This window comes from Bacillus rossius, chromosome 8 (genome assembly GCF_032445375.1).
Source record: "Bacillus rossius redtenbacheri isolate Brsri chromosome 8, Brsri_v3, whole genome shotgun sequence".
NCBI lineage: Eukaryota > Metazoa > Arthropoda > Insecta > Phasmatodea > Bacillidae > Bacillus > Bacillus rossius.
In genome coordinates this window covers 65,495,163-65,514,399 of record NC_086336.1, presented here as the reverse complement: position 1 = coordinate 65,514,399, position 19,237 = coordinate 65,495,163, and the positions used below count along the sequence as shown (strand labels likewise).

Here is a 19,237-nt window from a genome sequence, read left to right as displayed (position 1 = left end):
TCACTGTGGTTCCTTAGCTACAAGCTCTCAAATTTGTACAGAAATGTGGCCTGAATTTTTGCATTAAATGGAAAATTTAACTGCAATTATGACCATTTGTGAAAGCAATATTTTACTAATAAATATTTTAACTCTGTCTTTAAAACACTAAAATGATAAAATGAGAGAGTTTTGTAAAATAGTTTACCTTTCATTAATTGTCACACAATATAAACATCGTTAAGGCCAAGTCTGTTTGCAGTTTAGCAGAAACAAATGTGTTGACAACATGCCGCAGCCTACGATCTCTCCGCAGCTTTCACTGTTTTCAAAAACTAGTTTAACTTATGACAAAGTTCTGTACTTTTCTCCTGAGAAATGTTGTAGGTTCTCTCTGTGGCCGTGGTGAAGTCTAGTGGTGACAGAATGTCAATGATATTAGCACTCTTCACCCAAACAACATCATGGTTTGTCTTGCTGAATGTAGTTGTGGGTCCAGCAGGTTTGAAGAACACTACTTTCGCATCATCATTTGCTTTGGACACATCAATAACTTTTCCGATAAACCACTTTTTGTCATACATGCATACGACATGATCATTTTCGTGTATGTCCTTGATACTCTATAATTGTGAAGTTCTGTCAGTCTTGAATTCAATGTGTTTCGAACAAACAGATGCTGAAATCTTACTGACCCGAAGAGTTGATCTATCCAATGGGATGTAGCAATGATGATCTCTAGTTCCATCAAATGTTTTTGCTTCTTCAAAGCGGTGTTTCAGAGTTTCATGCTCTTTTTGTACATCTTCTGCAGTAACCAGTACAAAGTCTATGCCTTTAATATTCTGAACACAAAAATCAAACATTTTTTGTGTGTGTTTATGTGGCCCTCAGTTGGCCTTTGTAGACTCGCCTTTGTTACAAACCTCTTTACTGTTCCGCCTATCCCGTCACTTGGGCCTTTTCCATGGCCGGTGGCAAAAAAATGCCATTCCGCGTGCACGCCAAAATAATCATAATGTTTACAGAGGTTAGAAAAGTTTTTTTTCTATTTTTATAGTGCCCTGCACATCCATCAGAAAAGTACAAGATCTTCTTCAGCTTAGGAATAAATTATTTTATAAAGATACCAGTTGCTTCTGAAATGCATAGACAGCAGTGGTTGTGTGCTCCATGCAATCACTTATTACACATAGGCTCCTGTGGCATGTGACTTCTCCTTGAAATAAACACAAAATGGGTGGACAGTGGCTTGGACATTGGCCCAGTGGTAACTTTGAATTTCATCTTGCAACACGAATGTGTAATTTTCAGAGAAATCCGCAATGACAACACATTCATTTTCTGGCAAATTCCGTTTCGTGTCCTTGAGAAACTGTGATTGACTCTTGGCAATAAAATGATGACTCTTTAAATCAGTTAACTTCATAGTAAAATTTTCTTTGAATTCAGAGAATGGTTCCAAAATGGTGACCAACTTACATCAATCAGTAGCAACCCACTGTCGATAAAATATTGTATTTTCATCATTTATACTTTCATGGCACAGTTCATTGAAGTCCAGTGCATAAACACCAGGACATTGTGAGCACTGACCATCATGCAATTTTCTTCATTGATGTTGCACACTATTGTAGAAAGCAGACATTTACAATCGGAAAGGCCTAGAGCTGCGTCCATCAATTTCACATTCTGATGTATACAGCAAACACATACTGTGTGTGTTCCACTAGCGCCAGCTAGAATACACCACTGAGGCCTAAGGGCACAGAATCTAGTAAACCCTACTTTTGCCAATGGGTGCTCCTGTTTGAATTGTTGGTACAGCTCTTTTAAATTATAAAGTATCAGTCTTTTCTGCTTTAATTCTTTCACTCCATTTTCAAGACGTACTGATTTGGTTTCTTTAATCCCAGGACACATCCTACTTACATCTTCACTTTCATAGAACTTTACAACGAGGTCTTCAATTTCTTGACTAGTTTACCTCCCTATTTTTTGCAAATTTACTTCAGGGATGATGCCATGTTTCTCAACAAGTGTTCTGGTTTTTTTTACTAGGTATTCATTTACACCCAGTTCCTCTACTGTTTTCCTAATCGTCCAAGTATGTGGGACTACTCTTAACACTTTAATTTTTTTTCATTTGAAGTACAAACTTTTATTCTCTCTTTCACACTGACTAAGATATTCTGTCTTGTGCAGCATTGTCGGTTGCCTTCCTGTTTCTATCCTCCCCTTCTAGTACATCATAATCAATATTAAAAGAGTTAATAAGTTTCTCCTTAACAGCACCCGAAAACTTATTTACTGTGCGCTTGACTTCCAAATGCTTTTTCTCATTACTTAACCTCTTTATCTTAAGGGGATTGGTGCACCAGCATTGTATTAAAAAAACGACAATATATTTTTTAATGATTCAGCTGCTAGAGAAGATTTGAACCATTCTGGTGTAAAATTCATTTTTAATTTTTTTAAATAATAAGTTATTGCTGATTTTCGGGAATTTTTTTAATTCAAGCTTTACTAAAAAACTATAAAGAATTCAGTGGTAAAACTTTTGCAGATAAATTTTCAGACACGGGAGATATGACTGTGACCATTATTTTATCTGTAATCATTATTAATTTAACATATTTACAATTTGAATTTTAATAAATGAGCTGCTACGAAATTGCGTGATATTCATTTAAGAATTTAATAACATTCACGTTTTCATTTGTAATTCAAACGCCTACATATCTGTCGGAAGAATGATTTACTTTATTTTAGTCTTTAGCTTATCGTAGTCGGACCTAAAGTACAAACGTAGCTGTTGAAGTTTGAGCAGCTTGCAAGCTCAGATACGAGGAATTATGAAGCGCGCTGGACAGTAGTGACACCTTCCGACAGTTTCCCAAACTTTTTGCAGCCAGTGCTTTCTCTCGACCCCACCCTGCCACAGCTTTCTGCTGTTTACGAAGGGGAGACGGGATTTCGCGGGAAACTGGTATGAAGGTCAACGTACTCATTTTCAGTAGACAAGAGAACGTGTTTGGTCTAGCTCGGTGTATAATTGAATGGTTATTCTCTGTTATTATTTAGCACAGTGATTTAGCTAGTTGTTTTTTGTTGTAAGCGTGAAATTTATTCAGGAATAAAATGCCGAAGAGACCTCCACCAAGCAGAGTACACAAAAGAACAAAACTATCGAAAGCCATTAGAGCGCTTAGACAAAAGAATAAAGAAAGGTAAGTGATTATTTTATTATAGCTTTTTTATCATACATTTATTTTTCAGAGTTGCGTATGTACGACGCGATGGACGCGATGCGACAACAAAAAGATGTGTAAAAGTGTAAACATGTTTTTTTTTTCAGCAATGCGTGAACCATTCATAAACTATACTCAACATGTATCAATATAATTACATTTGAATTTTTTTTATGACAGGCATCAATGTTAACAAGTTTATTAAGCCACGATAGACTTTTTTCAGAAAAATAAGTGTAGCAGATAACACTCAACATAGTCTCACACAAAATCAGTTTACATGAATGCAGTTTTAAGAATTAAGCTACGTAAATAATATTTAAACAGTATTTAATATCTGCTGGTAACGTTTCCAAAGTATCAGCTTCGCCTTCATCCACGAAAAATATTTGTGAGCTTATTTATTTATTTTGCTGGCGTTTCGTTGGTGACTGTTAGGACTGGAAAATTAGTTAACATTTTTCACCCTATCCTGAGTTAAATCTAAGTGTGCGCAGTTAGATGAGGACCTAGATGTGTATCAGGCTTACGCCTTTACACTACTCATGCGGGGTATTAACCATGTGCGTAAGGGCACAATGCCAATGACCTGTAGGATAGTCTCAACAATCCTCTACGGACTCGAAAAATGTCCACTGCTCATTGACTACTTGGTTTATGACAACTGTTTGTTGTAATGCCTGTGATTCATAGTTGATTTTGTTGAGGAGTTTTCAGTGATTCAGAGCCCCCCATTTAACTGTGGCCGAATCGAAGAAGCAGTACAAATGTTACATGCTTGAATTCATAGCGAATTGAAACCACAAATATTTACTGATTTAGTGGTTGGTAAAAAAAACATTCATATCGAGAGAGAGAGAGAGCGAGAGAGGCGATATTTTGGAAGACATTCGAAAGATTCCCGCTAGATGGCAGGCCTCAGAGCTGCAACCTTCGACAACCTCCCTTCACAGAAGCTCTCTCGCCACTAACTTGCTAAATCGAACCCGCTAGCTTATATACGTGCTGGCTGGCCTTACAGTCGTAATAAACAAGCATTTATGAAACACTTAAGCTCATTTCCAACAAATTCTGACGAATGACTGTTTTTTGTCCTGCACCAATCCCCTTAATGGGAGAAACACCTAAAGTTTCGCCCACCTGATTCAGAGTTTCTATGACTATGTCAGGGTCTGTGAACTGCTGGTCAATGTCATCTTCAGTATTAACTTCAGCGTTAGGAACAGCAAGTCTTTTGTGGCATGAAGAACAAACTGATTTCCCAGGTACAAGCCGCAAGGAGGGCCATTTCTCAGACATGCACAAAGTAATTACCCTCAGGTTTTTTGTAATAACTTTTTTGTGAACGCTAAAAGGATCACTGCATGACTTTCCAAATAAATGGCTGAATTTATAAACATATTTTTGTAATGATAAGTGCATACACTGTTTATTTCATTTAGTCCTACTCTCTTCTGCACTAGAAATCTATCAGAATCGCTTAACCCAGATGCTAGACTTATCACTGATACACCATATGAATTATTTTGACAAGATTCATTTAGATAAGAGCCGACAGAACAAGCCATACTTAAATCATAATACTGTGCTGTATATATACCTCACTCATGTGTTAGGTACAACAAAACTTTAGCAAGAATGTTTTTCATAAAATATGCACTTGTTGACTCTATTAAAGTTCACTGCACACTGACTTGCTGGCTACGGTAACACTGGAGTTAGTTGGTTTTAGCCTACAAGAACCAGTTTCAACCAGTTATCATGCAGGATAACTGGTACAGACTAGTTCCATGTCATACAGTATACATTACATCTTTATTACACTACTAAGCTGTCTGAAACTTATATAATTTATTTGGATTATAAATATATAGCAAAAAATCTGCAATTGTATATATTTAATAGGAAAGCAAACAAGTGAATTTCTGTACACCTTTGAGAGCCTATAGCTAAGAAACCACAGTGAACCACAAAATGAAACTTGTTTGTTGTGTTGAGTACCAGTAGAGGTTTTTCAGCCCAAAACCTGTAATTTTTGGCATTTATTTGACCTTGAAATTTCAATTTTTGTGAAATGTTGCAACTTTAACATAAAAGAAAGCAAGAAGGGCTTACAACCCAGTCTTTGCTTCTCCATGGATGTGATCCCTATTAGTCATAGTTCTTGAAGAAAAATTGCCAGTCAGTGGTTCACAGCCCTACACCATCAGTATGACCTTGAATTTGGTCATTTTGCTCATTTTTTGGCACACTTTTAAGTCCCATTTTCCCCTTAGTACCTTAAATGCTTGTTTGCATGTATATACACCTTAAATGATACCTTAGAATACCTTCTTACAACCAGTCAAAACCAGAATGTTCTATTTGTAATAGACAAAGTACAGCATTAATTTTTCGAAACCCTAAAATACATACTTTTTCATACGTTTTAGTGTAGAAAAATTAGCCTAATTTCAATATGGCTGCCAATAAAATATTTAAAAAATTGGTTTTGTACTTTAAATAGTTGGTACATCTATGGTGTAAATATAAAAATTTAACAAAATAGTCATGCAACCCGATAATTTAAATTTGGGTGATTTCACATGGAATGACCCTGTTCTTTGTAAATCTTGAAGATAAGTTTCAGAACTATCAAGATAATAATATCAGTAATGGGTGACTAATGTGCTTGGTGTGGACTGGATGTGAAATAAATCAGATGAAGACATAGAGAAAACTTGTTTTGTAATTTAATTTGTTGCATAAATTTATTTTTCATTGCTTGTACCTTTGAAGTTTTACGTAGTTATTGTTTCAGTTATAGCACAGCTGTATGAGTTGAACACTCATACTGCTGTACAGATGTATTTAGTACTGGTTTAAAAATGGTTTCAACATTCTTAAGGACTGAGAATTTAATATTTTTTGGGTTTTGATCATAAGGAGGGAAGTAAGTAATCTTAAGTCATGTTTGGATTATTTTCATTGTAACGATGAGCAAAAAATTGGTTGTCTGTAAAGTCGGTTTACGGACGATAGTTTAACGTGACAACATCATAACAAAACATTGATGAAATGATTGATCCAAAAGAAAATGAAATATCATATTCGGCCTGAGACTGAGCCGTAATAGGTTTTTGCAACCAAACCATTTAGGCATTAAAAATATTATATTCTTTGAGGAAGAAATTTTCATTTGAATATTTCTATATTTTGTATGACAAAATCTACCTCTGCATACTTTTATGAATAAAATTGAATCATTTTTATTGTATTATCACTATTTTGCATGGATACAAAGAAGGAGTGAAATGAAATCTACAATTTAATTAATAAATTTACTTTTATTTGCATTCATTAATTCAAATATATTTATTACTTTTGAAGTGTCGTGCGTGCCGTATTTATTTTTACAAGTACAAAAAAAAATTTCAGCCGCCGGGATATCGATTGGTAGTCAGCATCGCTAACCGCACAACCACGAGGCCATATTGGAAACAATTGTTTCAGATGTTATAAATTAATAATATTCCACACACAATATTTGTTTGAATTTCTTTTAACTAGCATATTCTCTGTTGTACTCGAAATATTTACACGCTCGTGGGCTCATAACTATAATACGTTGTGTGATTTAGTTGATCAAATAATAACTCATGACAAATAATTACCAATGTCAAACGAAAGCGTGAAAAGTATCATACCAGCAAAAAATATTTAGATACACAGCTAAAACAATACTCATACAACACTGTTTATATATATTGATTTACACTAGTAATTAAAATAATACGTACTTGTAAGAACGCCATTTCCTTTCGAATATACTCCCGTGGCGCGGTGCACAACAATAACCTCGAACCCCGGCCGAGTTCTCTGTACCGTCCGCAACATACCAGAGAGATGCCACGCATGCGTAAACAGGACACATCCGTAGTGGGACATCTGTAGTGGAACATCCGTAGTGGGACAATTTTTCGTGCGTGCAGCCAGCGTTCATAGATTTATTAGACGTCACGTCAAAAACTTTTTATGCAATAGGGCTTTTCCCACTGAAGTTTTCTTAGTTTGTTTTGTGTAGTGTCTCTAGCTAGTCACTTTAAGATGAATTGTAGGGAAGGATTCCTAATCTTTGAGAACAGGAAGTGGTAGATAATGTTGTTTTGTTGGTAGCACACCATTGGCAATACACATAACATTTTTAAAACATTTACCCACTTGAGTGTTTGTTTTCTCCTATCTACAGTATCAAATCAAGCCATTCTGTTCTGGACTTTGAAGTAACTGTTTAATATATGCCGGGTTTTAAAAATAATATGAGGAGACAAATAATATCAATATCTACCTGTGAGCTACAGGAATTAAATCTGTGGTTAGTCTGTTAGGAATTATGGAAAATACTGATGAAAATTTCTTAGTCAAATAGTTTAACATTATTTTAGCCTGCTGAAAACATAGACCAAGTAGTGTACACTTTCAAGTATTTGTGATGATGTTTTATATTTTTTACCATAGTTTAAATCATCAATGAAGCTGAGCAGGAAGTGGAAAGAGGCAAATATATGTAAAATTGAGTAAGTGAAGTGTTCATCTTATATATATATATATACATACATATATATACTATATATCGTCCCCCTTATGCCAGAACCACGAATGTGCAAAAATCACTTTTTTTGATATGTACATAGGTAGAAAGTATTTTTAAATATCTATGTTTTGCCATAAACACGAATGTTGTATCTCTATTCCTGTAGCAATAATTGCAAGTTATTTTTACACGAAAGTGGAATATTTTCATTTTTTGTTATGCCAAAATAGTGAATGTGGTACATTCGTGAAATTGTTTTGAAATATAAAATTATTCTTTAGCTAAAATCACGAATGTGGCACATTCGCGATTTTGGCATTTCGAAGGACATGCAACATGTAAACATACCCCTCATAATAAGTTTTCGGAAGAAGACGAGAACCGTATCCGAAATCGTGTTGAATCCCATTACTGCAGACAGAAGAGCACAAAAAAGTATTTAGATTCCAGTTTGAATATTTTCATAATGCACCCTGAATTTCAGGCAGAATGCAGAGATAATAAGTTACCTTCTGTGTCCCTTGCTAAGAATAGAGCAATTTGTAATGAGTATAATTAGGATTTTTTCCCAAAGAAAGACCAATGCTGCAAATGCCTGGCTTATGATTCACTTACAGAAGGAGATAAGCAAAAGGAAACAGAAGAGCATGATAGACATAAAAGAAAAGTAGAAATGGCCCGCCAAGAATGTAACACAGACAAATTAGCTGCAAAAGATGATCAACATATTTTGGCCTTTAACTTTGATTTGCAGGCTCTTTTAAATACTCCCAAAGGACTGTGTGGGCAAATATTTTACTTACGAAAGTTAGCAGTTACATTTTACAACTTGGGATATCAAGATGGAACATGTTATTTTTGGAATGAACTTGAAGGCAAGCGAGGAGCTATTGAAATAGAAAGCTGCGTTTATGAGTCAACAGATAATCGAAGAAGTTCGAATGATGTCGGATAGTTGTGATGGACAGCAAAAGAATGTAATTTTTATATCAATGTGCATGACACTTTGTCAGACTCATCCAGGGCTCAAAACCATTGATCATAAATTCTTCGAAACAGGATATACTGAAATGGAGTGTGATTCAATACATTCGAAGATAGAAAAGAAATCCAAGAATTTTCCTGTTTATGTTCCTGAAGGGTGGGTGCAGATAATTAGAACAAACAGGAATAATCCTCGCCCACTTTTAGTGAACACAATGTTGCACGACGATTTTCTTGACTTTAAAACAGACTCAAAAAGAGTTCCGAAAATTCCCACCAGATCCATATGTTGGCTACATTACGAGAAAGAGAAACCTCAATCGCTGTTCTTTAAAACTGATTTCAACAAACCTTTTCAGGCAATACAAATAAAGAGGACAGCAGGACGGCCCTCAAAAACACAAGGAGTCACAAAGGCACACAACGAGACATTCTCAATCTCTGCGCCCAAGTACAAAGATCTATGTACAATGTGTGACAAGTTGATAATTCCAAGAGAACATCATGCATATTACCGAGCATTGAAAACTAGTGAAGGTGTACGTGATGCACTTCCAGAACCAGACAATGATGAGCCAGATGAAGAGTTGATGTGATTTACTACCGGCACTAAATGTTGTGTTTTTTTCATTTTCAGTTTGTATTGTTAAGTAGTATTGAAATTTATATTTCATAATATTCTAGAACTCTATGTTTTTTTTTGTTTTCAGATTGTATTGTTAAGTTGTACTGAAATGATTTTTTTAGAGTTCTTTGAAGAATATCGACAGAATTTATACCTGAACCCATTGTTTTCCATTGTAAATTTATTTTATTCCAAGTGTTTTCATACTGTGTGCTGAATAAACACTTTTAAAGAGCTGATAATGATAACCAACCAATAAAGTTGATGAATATATTTACATTTAAAATTAAAATTGAGTCTTTTAATTGGATTTTATATGCCAGAAGCACGAATGTGTCATACTTAATTTTTAAAAATTTTAAATGTCAGGGTAGAGGACATTATTAACATTCAACAAAATACTTATTCTTATATATGTGTGTATATATATATGTATGTATATATATGTGTGTGTGTGTTAAACTAACTAAAAATTATTATTTTTTATTATGTTTGGCCAGTTACAGTGTAATGTTTAAAAAACATCTTTCTGCCTTGGTTTTCACCATTTGAAGTGCTCAATGTTTTTTCAGTGCACCTGAAAGATTAAGAGAATTAATTTAGATGGTGTCTGCCTGCTATCCGGACAGAAAATTGAGTGTAGAAATATGGAGAATATCTTGTTTCGAGTTTGTAATTTTGTCTTGAGATTTCAACTTGGAGCTTTGTCAACTCTGGTGTTGATGGCATCTTCTTAATTAGAAACTGTTGGTATGTTGTCTAGGCTCTACAGAACAATTGTTTAAAAGGTACAGTTTCAAAGTTCTTTGTTCAGAATTAACTGTATTATGGTACTGTACCAACCTCTGGGATTAGTACAAGTATTTACCAATTAATTTAATAAAAAGCTGCATTAGAACAGTAGCATTGTAGAAGCAAGGTGCCTAATGAAGGACATGTGAACTCTTACAAAAAACATAATACTTTCCAAGGAATTTACACAATTTCGTTCAACAAATAACAGTTTAATTGTTCAAAGCAGATAACATGCAACTATGAAACTGACAGCGATAAGTCGGAAGCAAGCACATAAAGGTACAAAGTTTATGAATTAAGGGGTAACTGCACTAACAACTCGTGAATACAGTCGCAAGAGCAATGACTAACCTCATAAATGTCTTCTTGCTGCCGGCACAGTGCAAGTACTTAAAAAGTTCTCTCCGTGGATTCTCGCCGGAAGCTGATTGGGTGGCAACCTAGCGTAACTGGTCTCTGTTTAGTTTGCATGAGCCCGGACGAGAGTTGGGCATGACACCTCTGTAGCACAACTCATGCCCAGGGATCCTCAACCACGGCCGATCCCGGCAAGACGTGCGTGCGTTCTGGGGTGCTTGTACACTTACACAATCCTTGAATTGTGTCCTAGACACACAACTGAGGCCTAACTTATGTCTCGTATCTTTGTAACTTGTACACACCTGTCTTTACTGCTGTCTAGTGTTCAGTATATATATATTTCAATTCAGTTTGTGTATGCTGTTTTATCCATGGATTATCACACTTTTCATTTTCTATCAAAGTACTTTTCTTACAAACACTATTCAAATACATTCTCATTCTTCACAAACACACAGAAATGTTTCTTAGACATTGTTTCTTCAGTATTGTACTTAAGAATGTGTTAAGCTTGTTAATACTGACATACATGGTGTCTCGATGGCTTAGTGATAAACTATTCCTTTTAATGTTTTGACTTTTATTTTTGGCTCCCAACCGGCCCATGTTTGCTTCCCAATCTGGGTCAGTAGCTACAGAAATTGCTGTTGGTTGTTGAGAGGCTTCTAGAAGGCATATGGAAAGCATCGCCGTTCTGTTACGGTAGTCACCCCTTATTGGTTGCCAGGTGCTAGCACAGTTAAGTAAGTTAATGTAGTTATTCTGTGTTAACTGGCCTCAGAGGTGTCTCCTTATCTTTCATGTGCGATGATGTGGCTGCTAAGTCAGTAGTACAAGCCTTCGAGGAAACTAGATTAGTTTTAATTATTTATAGTCTCATTATAGTGCAGAATTTGCTGAATGAAAAATAATTTAAACTTCACTATTACAGCTAGATAATTTAACTTCAGCGGCAGAATGTTTATTTTTCATATCTACCGTAATGTAGAACTTATATATTTGGCCCTTGGCACACGAGCCAATTAATTTGAATTATTTCTTTTCATATATTAGAAGTATTGAGCTGCACAGTGCTTTAGATGCGATGAACGTCTTGATTATAGAGTCTTGACTAAAAAACAGGAACTGAAGTCTATACAAATTTTGGGTGATAAGTTGCTAGAGAACACACTTTCAGAGAGAAAATCATCTGAATTGTAGTCTGGTGCATCACAGTGCCCTGTTAGTTGTCTGCTAGTAATGTGTTCAGGAATAGTATCATTTTATAAAAGTTTGTCTTGAAGTACCCATACAATCTACGTGGGAATTAACAGATACAGTCTCTAAGATTACAATATTTGCGTTTCTGATGCCTTAAACCGTCAGTCTAGTAACATAATACTATAATTTTTAAATTTTATCCTAAAGATTACAATCAGTGTCACAAAGGAACAAATTATAGCAGAGTTTTGTTTCAATCTGCCCTGCAGAAGCTGACTTGGTTTGGAATCCAGTAATTGGCTCGTGTGGAAGGGTGTTACTGAAGTGCATCTTATTGTTGGACGTATCCATCATGGAATTTAACAGCTGTTATTAAATATCTCGCATGTAGGCTCAGCAGATTAGCAAGATTGAGGGAAAATCTAGGTCTTCCGAAGGAAACGAGTAGCAATGGGAATGCATCAGTGTTGGGCAGTGAAAGTTTTGAGTTCGTGATTCCTGAAGCCAAGCCTTCGCCGCCTGCAGGTACAGACTCTGAGGTTGATCCGTTCACCACTCCAGATGCATAGGCAGCGGCTACTTGGAACTCTTACCAGTAAGTTTTTATGTTTTGTCAGAGTGTAGGAAGCAGGAGTCATTAGTGCTCTTTGAACAAGTCTTCAACGCAATAGGTTGAACCTTGTCCTGAAGAATTGTTTTGTAGGTTTTGTTGTAGTAACACACAAGCTTTTTTCAGGTTGCGGGTTTTCTACGACGTTCCAATGCAAAAGCTCTATGGTAGCACAGGGCTTTGCCAACAATTGTAGCTTGTAATTTGGTTGGTGCTATGAAAAGTTTTGTCATGCCAAATCTTTTCAGTAGTATTTTTGGTTGCATTGGCATGTGAAACACTGTCTGTGCCAAAATTTTGTGGCGGGTGAAAGTGAGGGGCTTCGGGTCAGAGGATTTTGACAGGGAGACACTTTTCCGCACGGCTGAAGGCCGGACGAGGCTAGTGGGGCCGGTGAAGGAATCAGTTGTCCCGTTATAGTGAACCTTTGTGTAAGCAACTCGATCGATATGTGCAGATAGTTCACGCTACTGCAGAAGAGTTGTGTGCTGTAATCACACCCCCCAGTGGTTTCTTGTCTCATTCACACACACACATACATACCCCCTTCCTCTGTTTGCAATGTGAGCTCACTCGGTGTGTGCATATCTGCCATCTCCAACAGAGGATACTCTTACAAGAACAGATAAGGATAAGAGAGGACATCCCAGTTCTTTCAGTGGCACTTTCACAGTGTCTGGGCCCTATTGCAAGCCTCTTTCCTTTCACAATATTATACTATCCCACCTGTTATAAACTGTGTCAGAGCGTCTTGTTTTTTCACCATGGACTATGGAGAATTGCTGAAGTCACAGGTGCGCTATTCATGCAACATGATTGAAGCATGGCAAATCAAATTATTCATGTAATGTATCGCATTCGACACATTTGTTAGCTTAGCGCGAAAACATTTGCTGACGGGACGGGACTTTCATAAGATAGTTTTTTTTTGTTTTCAAATGCGGGCAATGCTATGGCCTAAACAATGGGTAACTGGTAAAAAGGCATTTGTTAGATAACTAACAAAATAATTACACTAAACCTATTCCAAACATTACATACAATGATATGAAAAATATTGTCCAAACCAGTTTTTAAGGGGAACGAGGCTTGAAAAATTAGATGTTTGTGGCAAGTTTTAACAAATGTAGTTAAACTAGCTTAAAACATTTCCACAGAATATATTTTCACACCTATTAATTCACAAAATTATTTTCATCACTTCCATACATTCCTTCGTTAATTCTTCCAATTGAATTTTTTTTGCATTTATAGATGCTTCTTGCATGTAATGTTCAGCTTTTAAAAAAAATTAATACAATAATGGTTATCATATCAATACAATTTTAAAATATTTTTATCATTAAGCTTGTAAACCTTTATTTCCAAGTAATAACAAAGAATTTGACGGTATATGAGTCAATGTTACCCGCTACAGGCTGTTACAAGTAGTATTATTTGACCAATCATATGATTTCATTTGTATCAACTTTGTAGGCTGTTCCATCAGTACACCATTCTCTGATTCAAGGCATAACATTAGACAGATACACAGTAAACCACCAGCCATTTGTTGATCTGTTGGCGTGTCATGTAATGCAACAGGGTCTGCAATTTGTGTAACTAAACCCAGTTTCATTGTTTAGCGCTGTAGTAAAAACTTTGATATGATGGACGTAATGGTGAACTTTTTTTTAATTTAGAAAATAGATATTTAGGTTTGTGATTCATGTGGTACTTGTCAGGGTGGTTGTAAGGTTATCAAAAATAATAGTTAGTGTGTAGGGTTGTGAAAACAGTGCATAATGGCATCCACATGTAGTGGTGGACACATCAAACGGAAGGCATTATCATTTCAAGAAAAACTGAAAATAATATCGGAAGTTGATGCAAATCCTTTGGTATCAAGAGTGACTATGGCAAAAAAACTTGGAATGCCGCCGTCTACCTTGAATGGAATAATGACTAAGCGGGATCAACTTTTAGCTACTAGTGTTTCGTCTAAGTGTAAGAAAATTAAGTTTGGGAAATACAAAGAAGTTGAAAACGTACTCTTTGCGTGGTTTAAGGAACAGAGGGTACTTGGAATCTCCACAAACGGCCCCATTTTAAGAGACAAAGCTGAACAAATAGCGCGTAACCTAGGTGTCAAATTTCATGCTTCAAATGGCTGGCTAGACAGGTTTAAGAACAGAAAGGGAATTGCCTATCGAACTGTAAGTGGCGAGTCCAAGAAGAGGTAAGTAGAATTTTGCAGTTAATTAAGTGTGTAATTTGAGTGAAATTTAGTTTTTATGTTGCAACTGATTTGAACTATTTCCCTCTTAAAATGTTTTTCCTGATAATTTTTTAAAACAGAGTTCCTTGAATAACATCATAAAATGGTTTTACCATTCAAAGGCATTCAGATATGGTTGACAGTCTCTGAGGGAAAATTAGAGGACATAAACAGAAGTTAAAAATGCTTTCATATGAAACATGTTTAGAATTTTCGTGTTTGAGGTACATGAAGTAACAGCAGTAGCACAATATATAGGAACATCGAGACTTTCATCAAACCGGTAGTTTGTTATGAGTTTTTTTATTCATTCGTGTCGTTTTGAAGCTGCTTTTAATGGCAAAAACACGTATGAATAAAGGTAAGCTACTACTTATACAACTACTGAATTGTGCGTCATAAAGTCCTCTTTACTTGGTGAAATTTAAAAAAAACACTGATACATAACTCCATATGTACATTAAGGGAAATGTTTTAAAGAGTGTAATTTTATCACATGTGAATTGGAATAATACCTGGCAGAGGCCGAAGCCATATCGCTTGAAGGTTCCACAGTTCCATTGAAACAAGTATGCCAGTTATGTAAAAGTTCTGTGCCGGTCACTCTCCGCAGTGCAGTCTCTGTACTGCCTAGCGGGCATCTTCTCATTTTGGCAGCATTTCCGTAACGTGGGTCATTCATCGAACTGGAAACTGTGTTGCAGAAAAATTAATTCACTTACGTTCCGATGTAATGTATGCTGTGTAGCCTGTACTGCGTGGACGTAATGTTGCGAGGAGTTTCCAGAGACGGTTGTTGTGCTCGGTGCGTAGGAGTGTGGGGCCAGACACGTGACCGGGTTACTTTTTCATCTTGCGCTGTGCCTGGCCGGTAGCCTTCGTGACGACTCCTGCCGCGATGCCAGCTACCAGCGCCGTCACCCGTGGCACTGCCGTGTCTTGAGAGAACCCTGACAAGTGCCGGGCCAGGGTATGCCTACAGGCGACAGATAAAGAAAACCTTTTGCAGCTGTCGAGAAGCTACGAGACTACTCCCTAGCCCCTCCTGCAGGTACATTTGTACGGCAGCCATCCAGTGTAGAGCATTAAATTAAATATACCATTTTATCCCTTAAAAACCTTATATCCGCACTGGTAACAGCGTTAAATAATAGGTAAGTGGCGGACAGGTATTGTAAGCCAGCGGAAATGCATTTGTAGGTCATGTGTGAGAAAACTAATGCAAGGAAAGAAAACATAATACTCAGCCTCAAGGAAATAGCCAGTCAACAGAAATCATCAGTGAAAGGTAAGTTTGAATACTGCAGTGAAGCACTTAAAACTCACATTTCACATACAACATTGGCTTTCTGATGCAATTTAATACATAATTTTTGTATTTAAAAATATTTATATTCTATTTTCTTATTGAATGCTAATTTATTTTTTTCTTTTCAGTTTTATGACAATTCAAAATTAGTTTAGGTAGTTACAGTTTACGATATTTTGTTCTGTAGTTTTATTTGACAGATCTTATTTTCAGGAACAGTTGCAAGAATTGTATACTGTCGTGCCACAGCCCTTGAAGTGAAGTTAGAGATGGATAACGGGAAAGTGATTGAACTTGTTGAGCGCCAGCTGACGAAATCGTTGAGCGCCAACAGACAGAACCCTGCATCTGTTCACGGCAGTGTTCAGGGAGTGAGACCGTCGAAGTGACTTTAGGGCTTCAGAGGGGGCAGGCTTCCACCAACCAGTGCGAGTCCCAGTTGTAGCCACTGGAACACTGGAAGGCAATGACGCAGAAAGGTTCAGCCAGCATTTTTATTACTAAACACCTGAACACTTTTAATGTGCTGCAACATTGCTCATTGTGGAAACTCTTCAACAACAAACCTCGAACTCTGTACAACAATATTTACAACAATTATATGTTGACACAAAATGATGCCTTGATGCTGAACAATGAATGGCGAATGAAATTTGCATTCTGAATACACTGTAAATGATCAAGTTTGTTGTAAGTCAGATGTTACATAAAGCTGAAAAACTGGAGTCTAACAATACTGCTCTTTATAAAAGCTGCAATAATTCTGCTTTCAGTCTTATCTCAGCCTTTGAGAGATGAACAAAGGGACATACATTATGTATAATGTATTCTTTATAGGTCATAGATGTGATATGTGATATAGTTATCCCTGACCTCTTGTCATACGCATAAGACAAAGTTCTTAAATACGCATCTTAGACAGATCTTCTCACATTTTTAAACTTCATAAAAAAAATACTTTTGTAATACTAACTAGCTGTAGAGAACACCCCATGTTCCCAAGTATAAAAGAAATATCGACACTATTTGTGGATGCTGGGATTCTTCTGTAAAGAAAATGTGAGGATACAAATTTTTCAGTGGACAGAAATATCAGCGCTTGGTGATTTTGAGAAGAGCAGAAAATTATTAACTTGTGAACCACATTGGAAGAGAGAACATTTTTTTTTTTGTTGAAAAACATAGGTCAATCAGTGTCCAATCTAAAACTCAAAAATAATTCCAAGAAAAATTTATAAGCAATAAAAATGTTTAAAAAATTATGAAGAAGCATAAAAGTGTGCAAAACCAAGAAATTTGAAGCTCTATGCACAAATATGGTTTACAATCATTGTTTCATGTACTTATTTTATAATCCTTTCATATTCTTATTTTATTGATTACTTATACCTTGTCTGAAATATATCTATTGTGTTCAGAAATGACAGAAATTATGTTTTAAATATTTAACCATATCCAAGTTCCCATCCACACCTTCCAGTCATGTGCCTCTCTTGAAAACACTGCTTGGCTGTGTTCTCAAAATTCATTAGTTATGGCTCAGTATTGTCTGCTGATGGTGGTTTTTATTTTATGCTGCAATAGATAACGTTTTAGTTTATAGAAGCGGTGGCTGGCGTCTCTCCCAATTATAATTGTCATATGTCTCCATCCATAATGATCACATCGACGAGACACAAAGGTCTGTAAGGGCACAATTTATTTTATTTGACAGTGACATATTGGCGACCCAGCATGGCCCAGCAACTTGAGGAAATATAAAGATGTCTTCTAGTTTTTAACAGATTTACCCATCATGTACTGAACCTGGTGAAATGACAACAATGTTTGACTTCATTTATTTTCTACCAATATGCAAGACCACAGTGAACAATTTTATACTTTTATAAAAATTGTCCATCAAATAGATGTTCTATGCTTAGATTACTTGACATGATAATCAACGTTTTCGCTCCGCATACATATAACACGCGTTCCTAAACCCATGCGGGCCGGCATGTACTACCCAGTGGGGCTGATCCAACGGAACAAGACATGGCTCCATGTGGCGAGGGAAACTGATACGCCATTTCATTGCGACTCGGAGGCTTCAGAGAAGGCTATGTCGAGAGGCCAGGGCTACCCATCCCAGCATTGGCACCACCCGCATCCTAGTCCATTCAGCGATCTGGTGCATTGAAGGGCTATTCCGAGAGACTGAAGACCACATCCCAGCATCTATATCACCCAACAACACCAACAACACCAACAACACCAACAACACCAGCAACACCAGCAACACCAACAACACCAACAACACCAACAACACCAGCAACACCAGCAACACCAACAACACCAGCAACACCAGCAACACCAGCAACACCAGCGGCGTCCTCACTGACATGCCCCTCAGCAAGTTACCATCTGGCGCCTACCTGAGCCTACCACATTCAGCAGACCCCCACCAGTATATAGATCAGTGCCTACAGTTAGTCCGTGATCCGGCCGAGACACGTATCTACGCCGCTACTAGCTCTCCAGGCTAGTACCGGAGCAGATCAAAACGCTGCTCGTGCGTCCACCCGTTTCAATTAGGGGATTCCTAGGGTGTGCTCGTAACGCTCCAAGTGACCACTCAACTTAACCAACCTGGATCAGAATGCCAGTGCGAATCCAACGCCACATGGCCTGTAACAACCAGAGCAATTGGATGGGGGGCTATTGATTGGCCATCCCGCACTACTGCCTAAGAGTTTTCATGGGACTTGGGGCTTCTCCGGCATGTTGACCTGTAGGTCAGAGAGGTAACTGTCCCAGGTCTACTCACACAGGGAGTTACCTCGGGAACTGGAGACCCTCAGATGTCCCACAGAGTCCGGCTCTGACGGCCCGGTTGTGGAACGCCCACCATGCGCCATGCAGATCACACGTTGATGAGCAGGCCTTTGGAACCCACGTCCGGAGGGCCCGGCAGTGCTGAACCCCCTCGATTGAAGTTTCCGTCCCTCTGCTGTTGATGCAGTTAGGGGTTTCCTCCTCACCAGATACCTCTTTGGGTGTCGTGGCGAGGACTCTTGGGCAGAGACCACTGGCACCACGTGGAGGTAGCGAGCTGGCGTAGGCTTGGAGAGGCTAGATATTCGCATCCATGCACCCATTCCTTGTTCCAATTGGATCATGTCTCTGATGCTAGCGCTGGAAACAGCTCCGACACCTCAAGCGACAATCACCGTCTCCTGGGGAGGTCACGCGCAGCTGTTACATCGTGACCTCGGACTGCTGTGCTGTGTGGTGATGTGTGTGTCGATGTGTCGT

At 37.4% G+C, this 19,237-nt stretch overlaps 1 protein-coding gene across 15 annotated transcripts in view; it reads left to right on the top strand.

Annotated features, from left to right (window-relative positions):
* LOC134535104 (uncharacterized) overlaps positions 1–19,237 on the top strand; it is a 305,166-nt gene that overhangs the window by 35,045 nt on the left and 250,884 nt on the right. For 3 of the 15 annotated variants that reach the window (XM_063374013.1, XM_063373996.1, XM_063373986.1), the window contains exon 2: positions 3,114–3,209. The exons of 11 other annotated variants lie outside the window; for them this stretch is intronic. In XM_063374013.1, coding sequence (XP_063230083.1) covers positions 3,121–3,209 — 89 coding nt within the window. In that variant the 5' untranslated portion in view covers positions 3,114–3,120. Of the gene's footprint in view, positions 1–3,113; positions 3,210–19,237 lie in introns of those variants that run through there. One more of the 15 variants, XM_063373982.1, reaches the window with a different exon arrangement.